This window comes from Perna viridis, chromosome 1, assembly GCF_037379345.1.
Source record: "Perna viridis isolate PV_CMFRI_1.1 ecotype Kerala chromosome 1, ASM3737934v1, whole genome shotgun sequence".
Taxonomy (NCBI): domain Eukaryota; kingdom Metazoa; phylum Mollusca; class Bivalvia; order Mytilida; family Mytilidae; genus Perna; species Perna viridis.
Window position 1 is genome coordinate 44,320,228 of NC_142445.1, and position 20,772 is coordinate 44,340,999.

General features: G+C 31.1%; 1 protein-coding gene across 1 annotated transcript; it reads right to left on the bottom strand.

Moving 5' to 3' along the window:
- Window positions 1-799: 799 nt before the first annotated feature.
- Window positions 800-10,617, bottom strand: LOC148628920 (carbonic anhydrase 2-like). The gene is made up of 8 exons (XM_088540777.1): window positions 10,423-10,617; window positions 7,846-7,869; window positions 5,609-5,776; window positions 5,129-5,307; window positions 4,800-4,892; window positions 1,738-1,804; window positions 1,192-1,349; window positions 800-989 (listed from the first exon to the last, which is right to left on the bottom strand). Exons 1-8 carry the CDS (start codon window positions 10,469-10,471, stop codon window positions 840-842), a joined length of 888 nt encoding a protein of 295 aa, XP_088396903.1. The 5' UTR covers window positions 10,472-10,617; the 3' UTR covers window positions 800-839.
- Window positions 10,618-20,772: the final 10,155 nt, after the last annotated feature.

A 20,772-nucleotide genomic window follows, 5' to 3' on the forward strand; every position in this document is an offset into this window, starting at 1 on the left:
GTATTGGATGGGTACATGTTTCAATAACCCACTGTTATAGAAAAGTGAAAATGCGTTTTTGAAGTTTGAAGTGACAAACGAAAAGAGTGTTATAGGAAATTGATGACAGGTGAAAAAAGTATTATTGAAATTAATATAATGAAAATCGATTACTGACATGTAAAACGATTTTTATAAGAGAATTGGTGAAAAGATAATAGAGTAACATAGACGATTGGTGAATTGCAAAAATTTTTTTTTTCAAAGATTCAACTCAAGATGAAAAAAGGTGATGGCAAGTGAAAAGAGTTTCATAGAAGATAGGTGACAATTAAGTAAAAAATGTGTATTAGGAGGTTGATAGAATGTTAAAAGGGGATATTGAAGGTTGATAACAAGTAAAAAGTGTGTTTAGAACATCAAAATCATAAGGAAAGGGTTATATAATGTCGATGGAAAGTGGAAAGTGTGTATTGGAAGACTCACACCACGATGAAAGAGTTATAGATGGTTTGTGATAAGTGGAAAGCATGGAGTAAAGATTGATACAATGTGCGGTAGAACTCATTGGTGCTTGATTTTGCTTCCTATCTTTATATGTTTTGCTTTTGAGTATTTCTTGTATGTTATTTATTATCGAATTGCAAACTTCCTAAGTATTTGATTCCAATGCTGTTGATGATACATTACTCCTCGAAACACGTGTACATCATACCAGGTTTTGCAATATCTATTTGACTGGTATTTCTGTATATGACAATAATAAATACATGTTGTGTTTAAGAAGATTGACGACAATTTAAAGAAGGAAAGCATAAAATAAACGGTAGAATCTTATTTATAACTTTATGCCCAATACACTACGAAATGTCCGCATTTTCTGGGTGTTCCTCCCAATCTATGTTGGATTTACAGACATGCCTATCGTGTCGTTCCATGGTGTCTCGAAAGTTATGTCCTATCGTGTTTTCAGAAGTACTGTCTTTGCATAATTCACGGAAATGTCTTAACTGAAATACAAAAAAAATATTCTTTCAACATTTTCATTTATATGTTCAAAAATGATTATTCATTTTCACAGCAAACAAAAACATTCTAAAACTAAAGGACAGAAAATTCAACTATGCGACATTAGAAAACAATTACGATTTTGAAGGCATGCTGTTTATAAGTTACTACAGGTATTCTTCTTTAAGTAATTTGAATAGATACCTGTCTTTCAGATATGGTGTTGATTTCGCAGAAAATAGTCCAGGTCACGCTCTCATAGCAATTTGGCGTTGTAAGACTCCCGGCGTATCTGTAAAAACATTCTTTTTTCGATGGAAGTAACTTATAGATATTGAGATTCTTTGCAATCGACTCTGTACCTAAAAATCATGTAATGATAGTAAGGAAACAAAGCCCAGTTTCATAAAAAATCTTAAATGAGATTTTCCTCAAATCTTTCCTCAACTCACATTTCGACCAATTAAATCGCTTAAAAATTCCGATTTCAGGACAAATTCAAGGATTTGAGATAATTTTTTATGAAGCTCAGGACAGGCGGTTTTTTTTTCTATATTCGTACGAACCGTTGCTGGTAGGTATACACGCTTCAATCCATTTAAGTTGTGTTATTAGCGATTTATTTTAATCTCTATAAATGTAACAGAAAACATATAAAAACAATTTCGGAACAGTTTTTAAGAGGTTGCATGAATGTTTTAAAATATTTTGGACAAGGTCTTGAAATCATATAGTGAGAGGTAACCTTACCTTTAGCTTTTATGTCTTTGAGTGCTTTAATCAATGGTGATAAATTAATGTTGTCATTCTTGGAAACCTGAAGCAGCAGATAAAAAATAAGAAACTTGACAATTACATAAAACTCATTAAATTATTATTTAAAACAACACTGATTGTAATGATTTTTTAAGACGAGAAGTGACGCAATATTGTACAAATTTTATTTGATAATTATGTATACCAATACAAATATGTCTGAAACAACGATTAATTGTAGAATGTCTATGCGTCATTTTTAAATAGAATGAAATCTAACCAAATTGAATTTCGGACACATATGGTTACTTTCTTTCACAAAGTAATATTCAAAATCAAAGAATGAAGTTTGATACAAAACCTAAGAAGAAAAAAATAACGCTAGCTTTAAAATTTCGTCCATGTCGGACAAAATTGAAAATTGGACCCCAATGGTGTAGGCTTATTTTGTAAATGGGATATTTACAGAAATGATTACAGGTAAGTTTAATTGCAATCTAGAATTTTTCACAATTTACCATAAATGTCATTATCTTTCCGAGTTCAACAACCTCACTAGCTTTATATTAAACTAAACATGATTTGTATCTTTTCAAAAGGCGTTCAGTAACATATAGACAGTGTTGAAAGCGTCCATTGAGCTAGGAAAAAGGACGTGAAATTAAGATAAGTAGTTGAATTTTGGTAAATAAACCTTATCTTTATGTTTTTTTAATCAACTAGACATTAAGTTATGCGTATGAACGACTGTCTTATCTATTTTGAGAAACGTTCATGGAAATAATGGAGCGTCTAAACTAAAAGCTCTGTCGATATTTTCACTTTCTGTGTACCGAACATACTGCAAAGCGCGTTTTCATATATTTCTGAAATACATGGAAAACATATATTTTTTTATGTATTAGAATATATTAGAATATAAATATATGTTAATTTTCATTAAAAATTATGTTTTAAAATATATGACGACGTATGTTGCAACTTTTCATGTGTATTTGACTACAATGTCTGATAATATTTATTTCCTCCTTCTAACAAGAATGTGTCATGAAAGGATATACTTTCCCTGTATGTCAACATTTGGTTAGAAGCAACTTGTATCAAGGCAATTTGTATATCATTCAATGATTATAAACATATTAAAGTAGTGACCATACCACAACATACGCTAGCTAACCATGATGTCTTCCATCACAGACAAGATAATGTTATGAAAAAAGTCAGAAAATATATGTTTCTCATATGTTTTTCATATGTTTAGGCCCGCCATGAAAAGCATATGAAAAACAAGTGTTTAGGAATAAAAATTTAACTCATGAAAAACAAGTTGTTAAAAATCATATGGTATCATATGTCTACTATTGTACTGAATCCAGTATTTGGACCAAATACATTATCACTGTCCATTAGTTGGTTTTATAAATGCTCCTGAAAACTGTCATAAGACTTACAGACGTAAGATACGATTTTATGAAAGAGGAAATTTTGATTCGCATTTGATAGACGAAATCTAGCTAAATGAAGTAGAGCTCTATTTTTGCACGCGTAGATATTAAGAAAATCACACGAAGAAAGAATTAATATTATTATTAAGTCTGCCGAATCTAGTATTCCTCATAGATTTATTATAATGTGCAAACACTGTTCTGATTGGTTGACTAACAATGTCACACGGGTCCAGTGCATTGTTGTCAAAAGTATGATTGTATAGAAGTTAAACCCGGGTGCCTCAAAGATATATCCTAGTACCTCTTTTATTTATTATATTAATTAATGATATTGTTAATGATATAAATGCATCGATAAAATTGTTTGCAGGCGACATAAGTATTTATATTATTGTCGACAATCCGAACAAATCATCAGAAGATTTGAGCCAAGAATGACAAAATTCATAACTGGTCACTGAAATGGCTTGTAAAGTTAAATCGACAAAAAAAAACCAAAAACAAAAACAAAAACAAAACAAAAAAAAAAAAAAACGAAAAGCATGATTATTTCTAGGAAAAGTGTCTTACCAGTGCATCATCAATTATCTATTAACTAAATGTACAGTTACACGCATCCAGAATTGTTACTGGTGCAACTAAACTAAAATTTCTAGATAAGTTTTATGCCGAGGTGGGGTGTGACAAGTTTTCTGTCAAACAAAATGATCAAGGTTTAATTATGATGTATAAAAGTTATATGTAAAATATGATACCAGGCACAATTGATGATCGTCATTCCCATAATATTGGGGAATTGCGAAATCGTAAAAATCCCAAAATAATGAATGTCCAACGTATGATTATACAGTATCTCGAATGTAAACTTAGGTTGACTTTGACTTCCTTGAACGAACATTTATTTTTACGTAATCTGGTACAATCGCCAAATTGTCTTGCAGTTCCGTTGAATATACAACACATTACATATTTTTTGTAACAAGTACTCTGAACTACGAAATGAGACGTGGTTTTTTTTTAAATTCCTCATCCACTGACACAAAATTATTATTTGGTTCACCTTCATTAAATGATGAGCAAGACAGAAACATGTCTGATTTTCCCTTTGCACATCCGTTTTCTAATTAAACCGTTATATAATGATTAGTTTATACACATTTAGCTGCACTTGTATGTGTTATACATATTTATAGTGTTTTACTATTGTCGTACTCTTAGAAAATGATTTTGAAAAAAGCCCAACCGAGCTTGTTATCAATCTTAGTCATTAGCAAATATTAATGTAAGTGCTATGTTGTACCTATTATTTGCTGAATAAATATGTTTAAACTAAATGCATGAAAAGTATGGTTTTCATATAATTTTGGTATAAATTGTTTCCATGTTTTTTTTACTGGCATCAAATCCATATCTGACCTAAACATATGTTTCATTACGTTTTAAACATATGACTTTTAAATTTTTTTTTCAAGGACAACATTATTTTTTTGAAGACTGATTAATAAAACATTAATAAAACTTACGAAAACTTATTTTGCATTTTTTTCCCTGTAGGCTTTACCTCTAGAGCGTGTGTATAGCTTTATATCTTTGAATTTGCAAAGTTACCTTAAATAAAACAGCCAAGACAGCTAATCCATCGGGTTTGGCCAATGCTTCTTGAATGCTAGAGTACTTTTCATTATAGTTGACGATATGAAGCTGAAAAATGAATTTTTTCCGACATTAGTAAAATGTTCATCTTACTAAAATCTAAACTGTGGACTGTCACAACCGTAAAGTTGATGTAGTTTTCTTCCAAATTGATATTTTTTTCAAGTTTGTATATTTTCTTAAATACTTTTTCAGATAAAATACAAAAAAAATATGATCAAATATCTATAAGGAAATGTTAATTATATTATAATTTGAAGAATTGAATAAATGTCAGCACTTACTTCCAAGGAATATCTCTTTCCATTTATAGTATGCTCAGAGCCAGCAGTACTGCTCTCAGCCCAATGAAAATGGAATTGACTTGTTTTGTACTTGATTACAGTTTTTGAAATTTTTCCATTGTCCATGTAGAATATATCGTCTTCTATATGCTCATTTTTATCTCCTACTTTTACCACAGCTACAAAGGTTAATGACGACTTAAATTGGTATAACATATACTTTCATTAACTGACGAGATTTGTTCAGAGCACTTTGATTAATATTAATCAGTCTTGAAAAAAATTGTCCTTTAAAAAGAATTTAAAAGTCAACAACGGCGAAAAAATTTTAGATTTAAGTTTCAATGAAGAAGTTGTGATACAATTATTACAATTTTAAAATAATGTAGTAAACAAAAACTTTGGACTGGTAGTTATCTCTATATTCTAATGCGAAAAAAGATTTTTATGGGGAAATAAGTGCGAATTCCACCTGTTTACCTGTATGACCATTATTAAGCACTGTAAAGTCAGCATTCTTGTTAAATCCAGTCAAATTAAGGCCGAGTAAAGAGTAGCATGGATCCAATTTCTCACGAGATGGAATATCAATTGGAGATTGATAAGGTTTTGCACAATTTGGATATTGATTTTTCCAGAAATGTGTCCCTGATAATAAAAAAACATAATTTTAACAATAATTCTTGTTTTAACATTTTTGCAATCAAAATCTTATCGGCATGGGAAATTTTTCCTTTTTAAAAAATGACAACAAAGAAATCCCTCCTTGACAAATAGGAGATAGATTGACGACCGATTGGCTGTCATTCTGAATCCTGTTTTGTCCTCCAACAGGTTGTTAATTTTGTGAGCTGAAACCGTAAACTCCAGCTAAGCGTGTCAGTTCGATTAATCAAATAATCTCATACTACAATGCGTGAAATATCTGCAATAGATCTCCAACAACAATCAATCAATCATAATAAAATGCTACTTATAAATATCTATATTAAACGTTGATGGCCGATATAATGAATCTATATTAATGCCGGTCTATTTTTTATTTCTTACATTTATCATGAATGCAGAGGACTTTTATTCTTATCATTAGGTATATTGATATTGTTTAAATTATTGTTTTCGTTGTTTTACAAACCTATTCACCAAACCATTGATACAAGGCGAGAATTCTATATATTTGTAATAGAATCATTGTATTAACAATTATATCACAAAGCCTATAACCTCGCCGTAGATTTCAATGTTTATTACTGTAACCGTGAATTGTATTATTTTGTTGTTAGCTGGCCATTCAAAGCTTACTTAAAGGTGTGTTTTCACTTGATATAGCGATCTTCGGCGATCTCTTAAAGTAATTTCTATTTGAGACTCAGGTTATATATAGGTACATTTTTTGCGTTTTAAGATATCCATTATATTTATTTTAATTTGTTACTTTCAAGGGACCAAGTAGATGTCATTCATCGCAATATAGAAACATGGAACATATATACAAGGCACAGTTTTTTATTTACATTTACGTATGCATTTAAAATGCATTCACCAGTAAGCAAAGAATTAAAAGAAGTTTGTAAATACCGCAAGGTATTTACATAAGAAAACTCTTCAAGTTAAAGAATGATCAAGGGAATGAAGGTTATAGCGGTAGTCAAAATAGGGACAAAGACCAGATATAGAAAACAGACATACACAACAAAGAACATGAAGTAACTAAAATCATACATACAAAGTAACAATAGCAAATGAGCAACTCGGACTCCACTAAAAACTGGGAGCATGGACCATGTGCACCGTTAGGGTACGCGTCCTCTGCTTTTCAGAAACACCCGCCGAGTTGCTCATAAAAAGTCAAGTCTGAGGTATACAAACGAGAAAAGGAAAACTATGACACGTTGAATAAATCAGTTTTCATGGCGTAGATGGATACACCGTAACGATCCACGAGTTCATAATGACGACCATAAAACTTCTGTAGTGATGACTTCAATCCTGTAGCAACATAACCCTGTTCCAGAAGTCTATTTAAATTTACAAACCAATTGGTGCTATTATTAAAAAAAAACATACATACATTTATTTTGATTATTAAACACTTGTGACTACATTTTTGTCAGACAACCTATCAACCCAGAGATAAACATATTTGTATATGATATTTATATTTGGTTACCTTATTTCTATATAGTATTTACATGTGTTTACTATATTTGCATTTGTACATTGTCATTTAAGTTTAAAATAACATTTTTAGATTTCCAGTATAACTGTTGAACAGAAGCAGGTTTCTATCAATTATGATTAATCATTTGTAAGTGTCCAATCAACATATATTTATCATATGCAGGTGGATGCCTCATTACCATCGTATCAATCGGATCTAATTGTTTAATACAGGTATACCGTAAGAATGAATGGTATTCATTTTACTTGTATATCATCAGTGACGTGTACATGTGTTCATGATACCTGTATATCAACAGTGACATGTACATGTGTTCATGATACTTGTTACAAGTGATATGATACGTATCAACAGAGACATTTACAGGTTTCCCTGAAACTAAGTGAGTTTTTTTCTGGTTTTCACAATATTGGTTTATCATCAGTGAGATTTATGGGTATTCATGAAAAAAACAAATATCAAACATCTTCGTATATTCCTGCAAGTGTTTTTTTCACAAAAAATGTTTGGAAGGACTTTTTTTAATTATACATACCGTGTTTTCCAACGTAATCCCAATCTAATAATAGGAATAAAAAATAACACATAATACATAATACATAGCACATAAAAAAATGGACATAAGTTACAATACAAAGACAAGAAATATTGTAAAAGCCTACTAAACTATTCCTGCTGAATATTGTCATAGTACATGCGATGAAGAAATATGTACAATTTGGTCAATACATGTTTCTATGTGTTTCCTAAACTGCTTTGTGAATATAATTAATAGGAGACCTCGTGTTATTGGTTGATTTAATTTCTTATTGTTTTGTTAGGTAGGTTTGTGGTTATATAAATACAAAAAAAACGATCATATAAATATCTCAAATTTTGGTATGCTGTACACATGTTTCAGTGAGTAACCTCTCATCGGCAGGGTTGAAGTAATTCAAAAATGAAAATTAAACATACATTTTTTTAGAGGTAAAAAAAAGTATGCAAGTTTTTTCATTCACTGTCTAATTCTAAACCCCTTAAATATCTTTGTATTAAACAATAATGTAGCTCCTTCGACATACTCTGGTAGAACTTATTTTTGCAGAATTTGGCTCCACATTTCGATATTTTTGGTTGAGTACTTTCTTTGATAAATTCATATCTGAATCTTGAACATCCTTTGCATTTGGTTTTAATGCTGCTGTTAAGAGGTTTTCTCCTTGAAACACGTGTTCAGCAAATCGAAATTTGCAATATTTATATGTTTAGTATTTTCATACCTACGATTGAAATTTAAGCTTTTTCACTTGATTTGAAAACTATGATCAACATGTTTAATTCAAAAACTTATCATCAAAGTAACCTGTTTTACATTACACGCTCGAAGATGAAGGGGGCGAATGACCCCGTTGTTCAAGATCGATTCTGCGTCTTGCACTGCACACTTAAGCCGCAGTATTGCAAATTATTAACCATATAATGTGTAAAGGCGTAAAGAAAATGGCAAAATTATGATATATTTTATAAGCTTTCCTTTTCATTGAATAATAGAAGTGCCATGTAATCCGATTTATTTATGCTCTGTAAAAGATTTATGAAATATGTTTCTTTATAGTAAAGTGTGAAATATTGTATTCACATGCAGATTAAACCATTTATCAATAATTTCAACAAACATAAAGGAATATCTTATTTGAAAATAAGATTGTGGTTTTCCATGATAAAATGTGTATGCTTTGAATATAATCTTATTTGGGTACGAAGATAATAACCTAGGGATGCGATTAATAGGCAGGGACTTTCCATTATAATTATAGTTATACTCTAGCTATAGATTGGTTAACGATTGAGGAATGCTAAATCTTATACAAACATTAAATAATCTGAATGAAATCTCGACAAATACATTAAACTAATATATCTGGTTGAAATATGAAATCAACAAAAAGTTGGGTTTTTTGATACACCAAAGCAACAGAAATAAGAAGAAATAAAGTATAAAATTAAAATTAAAATATATACATTAACATACCTTATCAGAAAAAAGTTTTAAAAGTTTCGATATTCAATACTCTAATCAGTCAAAAGTGTGTGTGTGTGTTTTTTTTTTTTTTTGTTTTTTTTTTGTTTTTTTTTTTGTTTTTTTTTTTTTTGTAATATACGGGTATCAAATATCAATATAAATTTATCTCTATTGATCAGCTAAAGTTGCCAGATGATGACTAATAGAATTATTAACTTTCTATACTTGTAGCTATAATTTCGTTTAAGCTTCTCAGTTCACTATGAAACTCTTATCGGGATACTTTCTTTAAAAAATTACGTCTGTATTCAGCTTTAACTTCGTTTAAATCTTCATGCGGAAATTACCACTTTTCTTGAAGATTACTTATCCAAAACCCTTACGATTAGGATTAAGTCGCATGTTAGAACTCACTAAGGATTCAGCCTCTTATTTCAATTATTCTGGTTCTGGAGATCTTGTACAGTTGGTTCTAATGCTGTTGATGAAAGGTTACTCGAAACACATATACAGCATACCAAACTATGCAATAATTATGTGAATGGAATTTTTGTAATCAGAAGTATCAGTGATATTTAATTTCCTTTCAAAATATTGTGCGCGACTATTAGTAATAACATTCTAAAAGCCCTACGAAGGTCTACACTACATTACTAAAACCTCTCCAAACCTAACTATTTTTGGATCATGGAATTTGTATGGTTAAAATAGATGCTCGGTTTACCAAGGTTAATTTGCATTCAGTTTGATATAACGAGACTTCAAAGGGTGTCTGCTGTAGACAGGTTTTCTGTTTATTTTGGGTTTCACTGTACTACGTCGATGTTTTATGTACAGCACGTTTTGATTATAATCCTTTTTTAGAGCCGGTATATAGTCCATATATAACTCAAATAACCAATGAAAATTAAGTTGGATTGTAATTATAAACGTTTACAGATTGATTGCAACTAACACTTCTATCATTAATAAAGATTTGTAAAAGAAAACTGTTTCTTTTTTTTTTAAAATATGTCAATGTATTGGGAAGTTTTACAATATGGCCACACAGACGTACTGCATGAGCACGCTTATATCAGAAGATTTATATTAAATTAAGATACTTACCACTGGAGGCAGCGGCCAGTTCCAAAATTAAGAACAAGAAAAAAATCATTCTTGGATTATAGTATAAATCCTTATCATACTAATGCTCAAATCCTTTATATAAGATTTCAGATCGATTCATAAATTTGTAACACATGTTTTTGCACAATATATCAGAAAACTGTTAAAAGATATTGGAATATTACAAGGTCGTTGCGATTTTTAATCCATTATCTTTATATTAATACGCCTAAGAAACTTCAATTTCGAAAATCACAAAGAAACTGTATAAAACAAGCACCTGTAAACAGTGACGAAGATCACATTTACATCGATTATTTTACAGAAAGTCAATAAACGATTCTTTGCAGTCTTTTGTACAGTAGTGTCATCAAAGTGCCAAAAAAATATATTTGGTTATATTGAACCATTACTATGACTAATCTACGATCTTTTCTATTGTTTATGTCTCAGCATAACATTTTATATTAGGTAATAGGAGTGAAATTGTAAAATCCATAAATACTCATTTGTAGGCTAACGTCTTCCGTTTGAGTGCAGTTAACCTTCAAAGGACACAAATAATTAGAAGATAGACATAACTGCAACCATTTTCTTCTTCTATTCGTATTTATGGAACATAGTTTTTATACAATTGCTGTGGCAGCCTTTACTGTTATTATGGTCCTTCCATACCAAAATGCGACAAAAAAAGAAAAAACGTTCGGAGTTGGGAAAATGTTTTTTTTTATTGTATTTCGTTTTGTTTTCTGTTGTTTTGTTTGTATAGTTTTGATATATGCTACACCTGTACTTGAATAGGTTTGTAGGTTCAAGGTTGTTGACCGTTCGTTGACGTGGACTTACTGAAAGGTCATTGTTCTTTTTTAATGTTTGTTTTATCGGTAACTGTAGAAAATTTGTCGTTTATGAAAACTGAATTGATGACGAAATTGTTTGACATTAATTATTGACAATTAGAAATTATTTACAGGGGTGTTCATCGATTACGGTTGTGGCTATATTTCGGGGGCAAATTTAAGAAGTGTCTTAAATTATTAAATGATGTAATCATATGTTAAAGCTTTAAGATTACAATAAAATTGAAATACATGTACTTATTGAGTTCAGGAGAAAACGAGGAATGAAACTAGGTCTTGCACTCTTGTGTCGTTCATTTACTCTTTTATGACTTCAAAACTGGCACTTCAATAAATTCAAAAGTACATCTGATTCAGATCATATTCCAATCGTTTATTTTTTTGTTAGTTTATTACAAATGTGATTTGTTTAAAACTCATTTGGAATATATAGAGTAAAGCTATTCACTATTTTGAATTAATGGTTGTGTAGACCGTGTAATAAGTAAATGAATTCGGATCGGGTAATGTATTTCCTATTAAAATGATAATGAATTTATACGTAACTCTCTTTGTTTGGTATATATTGTCATTCTCATTCGAAATAAAACATTTTCGAATTAAGGAGAGAACAGCAAGAGTCAACGACATGTGTATGACAAATGAAACATGTTTTAGACGAGAAATTAAAAGAATGCATATTATTGTACTTTAGGCAGCAGTCAATATTAGAATGAATCGGACAGTTGTTGAAAACACCTTAACAGATCGATGAACCTTTTACTACTTAAATGCATTCAATAACCCTAATACACTCTTGATGCAAACAGCCCGGTGATGAGAAATAAAATGAATACAAAATTCATATTTGACTGCTAATGAAGGGAAAAAATGCCAATGGTTTTATTTGCAGGACATTGTAGACATTTTTATATAATGAATATTGTCGAGAAAATACTGAAGCATCAAACAAGAAGGATGATTCAAAGATATAAGATCCAAAATAGGAAACAGGTGCGAATGACAATATAGACAACAAAATAAAATACAGTTACACGTAAACACTACAGAAAATAAAAACAAAACATTATACCGTCAACACAAAACAATCGCAGTATTCACCATAAAACTAATACAGTGATAATTGGAAGAACAGTCAAACATACCCCGGCACTACAAGCTTATACAACAACAATTCTCGCTTTACTAGGAAAGTCACATAAATCACATGCTGGACAGTAATGAATCAACTGTAATTTATATACTCCCTAACTGGAAATGTTATTGTATTGACACTTTGGAAAGTAAAGTTTACAATAAGAAAGTCACAATCATCAACTTGTCACAAAGTTTCGATTTGTAACGTCCTTTATCATTAATAATTAGGTTGATGCCTAGACACACGATCATGAAGGTGTACTATATAATTCTTAATTTCATTTTATTTTCCGATTCATTTTTGTAAATATAATATATGCTATCTTTGAAATACGGATAATTCAGATATGATACATCATCTATATAACTGAAATTGAAAAATAAGCTACTCGTTTCACTTTTTTAGCAGCCCTTGTAAAAACGTAGCTTTATACGAATGTACAAGCAGGTTGCAAAAAGGTGTCACACTGTTCTGCAAATGATTATTTTACGTCGATTTACGATGATTTTCAAATAAAACAGGGCGTTCAACAAAACGCTTAAACATCACAACAAACCATTCATACAGTATGATATACCCATCATTATGTTGGCCCAGTATGCCTGCTATTTGGAATTGTTGATAATTCGGTTAAAAATGAAAATTTCATAGTGCTGTTTAAGTGCAAATATCAAACAATTGTTAAATTTTCAGTTTTTGCAATTTATTTTTTGTTCTGTCATCTTGCATCTAGATTCTGATGTTGGTATCAGTTATAATATGAATAGTAAAACATTTAGTTATCTATAAAGTGTTTCTATTGCCGCTTGTTTAATTGTGTATGCAGTCCACAGAATGGTCATTTTGTATACAGACCGAGCGGGTATAAAGATAGACAATGATTATAGATGTGTTTATTATCTTATTCAGTACAGAGTAATCAAGGAAACCAAGGTTATAGCGGTAATCAAAAGAATGTAATCCAGGGACAAAGACCAGACATGTAAAACAGACATACACAACAAAGAACACAAAGTAACTAAAATCATACATACAAAGTAACAAAAGCAAATGAGCAACTCGGACTCCACTAAAAACTTGGAGCATGGACCAGGTGCACCGTTAGGGTAAGCGTCCTCTGCTTTTCTAGAAACACCCGCCGAGTTGCTCATAAAAAGTCAAGTCCGGGGTAGACAAACGTGGAGAGGAAAACTATGACCCGTTGAATAAATCAGTTTTCATGGTGCAGATGGATACACCATAACGATCCACGAGTTCATAATGACGACCATAAAACTTTTGTAGTGATAACCTCAATCTTGTATAAACATAACCCTGTTCCAGAAGCCTATTTGTTAGAGTTCTAGCGCGATACAAAAAGTCTGCGTAGTTTCGGCAAGCTCTGGCATAACGTATGAGTTGTGATATGAACACTTCATACGCATGTGCCAAAGGGATGTTGCCACAATTGAAAGGAAAGTTCTGAAATGAAAAGTCATCACGTTTGTCGTAAAGTTTGGTCAATAGTTTTCCTTTTCCATCGATTTCTAAGTGTAGGTCAAGATATGAGGCTGACTTTACAGTGTCTGTAGTATCCTTTATCTCAAGTTCTTTTGGGTAGATGCGATGTATCAAATCCCCGAAATTAGGATTGTTTAAAGATAATACGTCATCTATATAGCGGTAACTGAGATTGAAGGATCTAGCCAAACGATATTATTTCTTTCTGATCAGATCAGCTATAAAGTCAGCCTCATAAGAGTGAAGGAATAGGTCAGCAAGTAAAGGAGCACAATTTGTTCCCATTGGGATGTCGATCGTTTGTTGAAAAACACGTCAACCACACTGGACAAATATGTTGTCGATTAAAAGTTCAAGCATTTTGTAAACATCTTCCTCTGTATATTTGGAAGATGATTGGGAATTATTTCTTACAAAGTATGAGGAATCTCTACCAAGAACTATGTATTTGTATCTAGGTGTACCATCTTTTTTGGAAAAACAACGATGTATAATGTTTTTTTTAAGTCGGGATATTAACTGAGTATGGGTAATAGAGGTATACAGTGTTGAAAAATCATAGGTTTAAATGCTTTTATATTCAGATAATATTGTCTCCAAAAGATCTTTTGAATTGTTCAGGATCCACATTGAATTGATACCACTACGGGAGTAACAAGTGTTGTGGTAGGACTGCAGACCCTCTTTGACAGTTGTGAGTATAGAAGTTAAACGTTCTGAAAGATGTTTGGTGGTACATTTTGCAGATCCAGCTATGAAACGTTGTTTGTATGGATTCTTGTGGAGTTTAGGAATCCAGTACATAGACGGTAAATCGCAATCATCGTCCTTGGTAGAGGGACCAAAAAAGGATAGTACAGATTTATGGTTTTCCACAATCTCTTCTTTGGAGAGAGTGGTAGCAGGATACGTCTTATCACTGCTATTATTTTCTACGTCTACCTCTGATAATAAACATTGGATGTAAAATGTTTTGCAGACAAAACAATGTTGGTACGACAACATATTTGTCATGTATAGTAGACAATGTTTTTGCTACATCGGAGTCTTTGAAAACTGATGTACCCTTGGCACTCATTGACCTACTTAAAACTTTCATTCGTTTCAAAATTAAAGACCTCACGGCCTTTAATAATTCTGACAGAGAATCAATGTCTTCTTCTTCTCGTTTTATCTATTTTCTTGCATAGTCCTCGACGGCATCCATAAGAACTTTAAAGTTATAGTTCCAATTTATGGAGCTTGGTTCACGGTACTTGGGACCTTTAGAAAGGATATTACGCAGAGATTCGTTTTCGATAATAGTTAAATCTCCCGTAACGACGTGACCAGAAGGGTAAATTTGAATAGAGAGGTTTTGCAAGAACAGTCAGGTGGTTTAGCCTTGAAGTCCTCAATCTCGAGGTTCTGCAATAGCCTTTTATAATTGAAAATTTTGGATGCAATGGGTGAAGTATAGGAATACGAAATAATAGGTATGGATTTGTCTTTGAAATATGGGGGAATTTTGTTGGTTACGTTTTTGTGATGGAGGATGTTAGCCAAATTAATTGCATCTATACCTTTGTTGACAAACGGTAGTGGAAGAAATGATCGTTTTTTTTTCATCTTGACTTTTCACACAAACTAGTTTAAAGAGTCTGTGGAAACCAATATCTAAAATGATGGCAACAAGTCTGTATAATGATGAGGTGGGGTCAAAAACAGGAGTGTCAAGACTAGTTTTGTAAAGGGAGTGTAGTAGATTGAGAGGTATAGAATAAAGTTTGGTTCTGATGTGATGGAGTCCAAGAGGTTTTCAAGAGATATTTAAAAATTACTGTTACGGTAAAATATGGAAACAATTCCTTTGTAGTAAACTTTAAGTTATATTTTAGAACATACTTAAAAGAATTTAAATTTTGAATAGTAACTGTCTTTTTAAAAACTAATCCTGAATGACTTGCTTGTTCGTATTCTCATGTTTTGATCATAGAATGAAAAATACCCTCCATTTATCTTTTATTCCATAACAGGTAATAAAAATGCCACATAAGTCTGTTACATGCCACAATCATAACTTATATTTCTATAGGTTATCAGGTGAAGAAAAACTGTCAGTTGTCACAACAACAAAAAATTAGAATAAAAAATGAATTCGATTATGTGGTTCATCAAATATAGGTTTTTTATACGTCTGAATTTCCTTCTTTTTATCCGTTTCTTTTTTTTTTTTTTTTTTTTTTTTTTTTTTTTTTTTTTTGTTTTGTTTTGTTTTGTTTTTGTTCTGTTTTTTTTTGTTTTGTTTTGTTTTGATTTGTTTTTGTTTTTTGTTTTTTTGTTTGTATTGGCTATATGGCTTTCTCTTTATCTCTCTAAATCAGATGTTTAGGTTGTATCACCACCACTGGGTCGTCGATTTTGCTTGTCTCAATTTGTCTGGATCGGCGGTCGACTTTATCCCACTTCTTCCTGTTGTCTTATAATTTCTGGATCGGAAGTTCTGCTTGCCTCAACTCTCATGAATCAAATTTTAAGCTTGACTCCATTGATTCGAAGTCTGCTTAGAAACCAAACAAAATGAGTAATAACATTTAAGGTAAAAATGAATCAACATTAATTCCGTAATAACGACAAATATAGATGAAGATGAACAAAATACTTGGAAATGAAAATTAGGTAGGTTAGTCAATAGAAAATCTAGGCAACATACATATGACTGGAGTAGGACTTGAATTGATCACTTGAATGTAAATGTAAGTTCTTGACAGGGGGCCCCTTTAATTGATACTTTGGCCTCGAATTAGTCCCCAAATAAATAATTATAGCATTTAAGTAGCAATGCAGAAAAGAATCATGCAAAATGTGATTCATGGTTTGAAACCCTACATAATTTTATTTTTTATATTTTTTAAAATGTTATTGTAAACAGAAATAAATATATGGCTTTCCATATAACCCTTGTTCTTCGGAGATAAACATTATAAAGAATGGACTGTAGATTTATCAAAAATAAGGCATTTAATTCTGACATTAAAGTACAATGAAACTGAAACTGAATTTTCAATGTGGATTATTTCATAAGAGTAGATAGATTGGAATGAATAATTAAACATTTAATTACATAAACCTATATTGCAACTTAGCATAAAAAAAATAAGCCTTTTTGGGAGTATGACATATTACAGAATTTGCATAATTCTAATAAAGACTACGACTTAAAATTTACGAAGAGAATGAGCACCAATATCCCTAATTTATCGTTTCATACAAAGATTCCATTACGTTTATATCTAAAAAAAAAAAAAAAAAAAAAAAAGGATCTTTGCCTACTCTTTTGTTTACTAACTATGTTTTGACTACTGATTTTACTAATTCTACCGGTGGGATTTTGATTCTGCCTTTTTGTATTACAAAATACAATATAAATTGTAATTGAAGCAGGATTAAGCGCGCTATAAATCCTGGTTTAACCCATCGTTTCAATGACAAATGCCTGAGCCTAGTTTTCAATTCTAAGGTTTTCTTGATATTGCCTTTTGGTATACAGACTTTCCTTTTTAATCATTCTATTGATTATTGCCTAGAGTTAATCAGTTTTGAAATGTGGTTATCAGTCTTTGTTTTACTCATAACTTATGCATTCATATATTTCAAAATAATGCTTGAATGTTATGAACTAATAATTTCAAAGTTAAACATATTCAAAAATAAAAAAAAATGAACCATAAAATGAATCTAGTATTTTTTCCGTTCAAGATTAAAAGAAAAGCTTATAAAAGAGTAGATGTCAAACAGGGGATATTTGTGGGGGAAACACGTCTAGAACACATAAAATGACACAAGGAAATGAAAATAACAAGGATAAAAAAGTAAAATACGCACAAAAACTAGTAGCACTAACTACACCAAAAAAAGTGGGGTGGATCAGAAGTTCCTGCTTCTAACAAGATACCAACCGTGCTGTCTGATGACGGTCAAATGTTTCATACATCATATGCAAGTGTCATTACTTAACATTCTATATATATGCCAGTAGTTTTTATTTGTGTTAAATTGGCGGCTTTTTGAAGGTGATTTAAAATGCAATGTTCAAGTCAAGCATGGTTAACATGCGTAAGATGTGTTCTTGAAGATAAACTGTTTTCAAACTGTCGGTAGCTAATTCTTCTTTCTATTTTTCTGTGTATTACAAATGTTAATATATAAAACAAGAGTCAAGGAGATATGGTTATCTAGAATTAAGTAGAGAAAAGGTATTTTTTTGTGGAGTAAATCACAATCTTTACAATCCAACAATGATTACACTTAGGTTGAAATTGTTTATATTTCTGTTCGACAATGTTTTTGTCGAATTAAGAGTTTTCAACAGACCTTGGAGCAAATAATGCGTCGTTCTCGACCGATCTGTTATTTATTCATTTTCATTTTACGAAGCTAGGTTTTACAAAGGCTATTACAAAAAATATGAGAAGGGTTAGCCCAGTCCAGTAATTTTCCGCTATAAAGATCCTTATTATCTCTAAATTATCATAATTTCAATTACTTATATTTGATTAACCTAAATGAACTTGAAATAACAGATACATATACATATATAAATAACCAATCATATATGTTGCAAGTTTCGATATGTTGTACAAGTATTTCAAGGAGTAACCTCTCATCAGCAGCATTAGAAACAAATACATAGGAAGATCTAAATCGAACAATTAATTGTATACAAGAAGTAACCAAAACAAAGCTAAGACAGAAAGCCAGATTTATCTCCAAGAGGTTCTTCCATGTAGAATACACGGAGTGAAGGTTTTTTTTTAATTTTGTAATAATGCAAATTTTTATTTATAAATTATGACATCATTCGGGATAAGACTAGTCTGACCACTGGGCTGCTGAATACCCTACGGGACCTTTAGTTCACCAGCAGTGACATCGATCCAGTGGTAGAACTGACACATATTCTTCTGCTTCATACTTAGATTAAGTATGACGTTTGAAATCGAAGCTATATGACTCTCCCGTCGATAAACTTGACCATTATTAGTGACAAAATTATATATATTTAAAGAAACGTCACAATAAAATCTCATAGTCTTAATTAGTGTCAAGGGTAGATTCAATACTCTTCAAATTCATTGCTGTTTATCCCCCTTTGGTTAATCTTCGGTACTTTTGTTGTTTCGCCTGAGCCATATCGGATTAAACATTATCATATTTCGTTTACTCGTCAATGAATGAATTAATAAGTGAAAGAATATTAAGTAAATATACTTAACATAATATCCTCCAAGTGAAATCATATATTATGCATTCACTAATTCGCAATGCAAATGCATGTACCCTTAAGACTACTCATGGAATCAGTAAAAGATCGCACGAACAATATGACTTCGTATTATGAATGTTTAAATTATTCGTGGAATCCATCATCTGCTACCGTGACATGCAACTTGGTGAATTGTTTTAGAAAAGAAAGGAGAGCTGAAACCACCTATCTGTCGATGTCTTCCGTGAAGTCATGTTTTGATCGAGTCCAGGCTTTTTATGGCCGTTCCTTTTATTGCATTTTATCTTTCAGGCATTGTTCGGAGATTTCTTTTATGTCTCAGTGCTTTGTTATTGTTGTTGTTGTTGTTGTTTTGTTTTGTTTTTTTTATTAGACACTTGATTTGATTTATTATTGCTAAAACCGCGCTTCCCATTTTTATTTTTAAATTGAGACAGTTAATCTGAAAATATTTTCTTGTTATGATAAAAAGTGATGTTGTCTAACTTAGCCGAGTATCTCAAAATAAAATCCACCAGAAAAGCCTCACTTTGTAAATGTATAGAGAGACATAATGACATTAGAATATCATATGAAATTGTGAGTCAAGAGGGTACCAATAAGTGAGGGTTAAGGTTGAGGAAACAAACGACAAAGGTGGAATAATGGTAGAATCTCATCAATATCTAGTTTGTAAATGATGTCTATACATGTACATACCTGTAAATCAGAAAGAGATTTACTCTCAAAATATTTACGATATTTTGGAATGTACACTGACAATTATGACTTAAACAAGTTGTCTTGACAAAGAAAGTGAACATAGCGTTTTTCTATTCTTTAAAGTAGCCTTATTCAAACGTTTCATTTATAGGAAAAATGTACTTTTGTGTAAACAGACTAAAAATCGAAAAACGGACTAGTATGCCTTTTGACTAACGTCACAGAGCCGCACATACACTATTGTGTTGATTTGATGACGTATTGCACCTTAATGAACTATCAAACTCGGGAGAGATTGCACATGTTGCCTTAAATGTAAATGACAATTTAATGATAAACTTGTTCTCATTGAAACACTTAGCTGCCTTCCTAATACGATTTTAATAACTCTCTATAGGTTGCAAGCATATTGAACTTTGAAACACAATGTCTAGGTCACATTTGTAAAGATTTTCTTTAAAAAAAACCTCATACTACCATTTATAAAGTTTAGTGATAGAAAACTCACCTCATCAATATTCAAAAGGTATAATGTAGAAAAACTTTCACCATCAATAAAAAGGAATAAAAAGAGAAAACCATTTATACAAATGTGTAATGATAAAACAAAAACTATTACAATCAAAATAAAGAAAAACTGTTACAAACAATAAGTACCATATAAGACAAAGAAACGTTCAGTTGACAATTATAATGCTAACTGTAATGGAGCCTCCTTCAAAACAAATACAAATCTCGGCTATCCAAATTCTTATTAGTGATGACAAAACAAAGTAATTATGAGGTAAGAAACAATATTAACATCAGCAAAAAAAATTCCGAAGCATAAAAAATTTAAGAGAAAACTATATTTTAAATCCATGTAGTTGTCTTTTAATAATGAA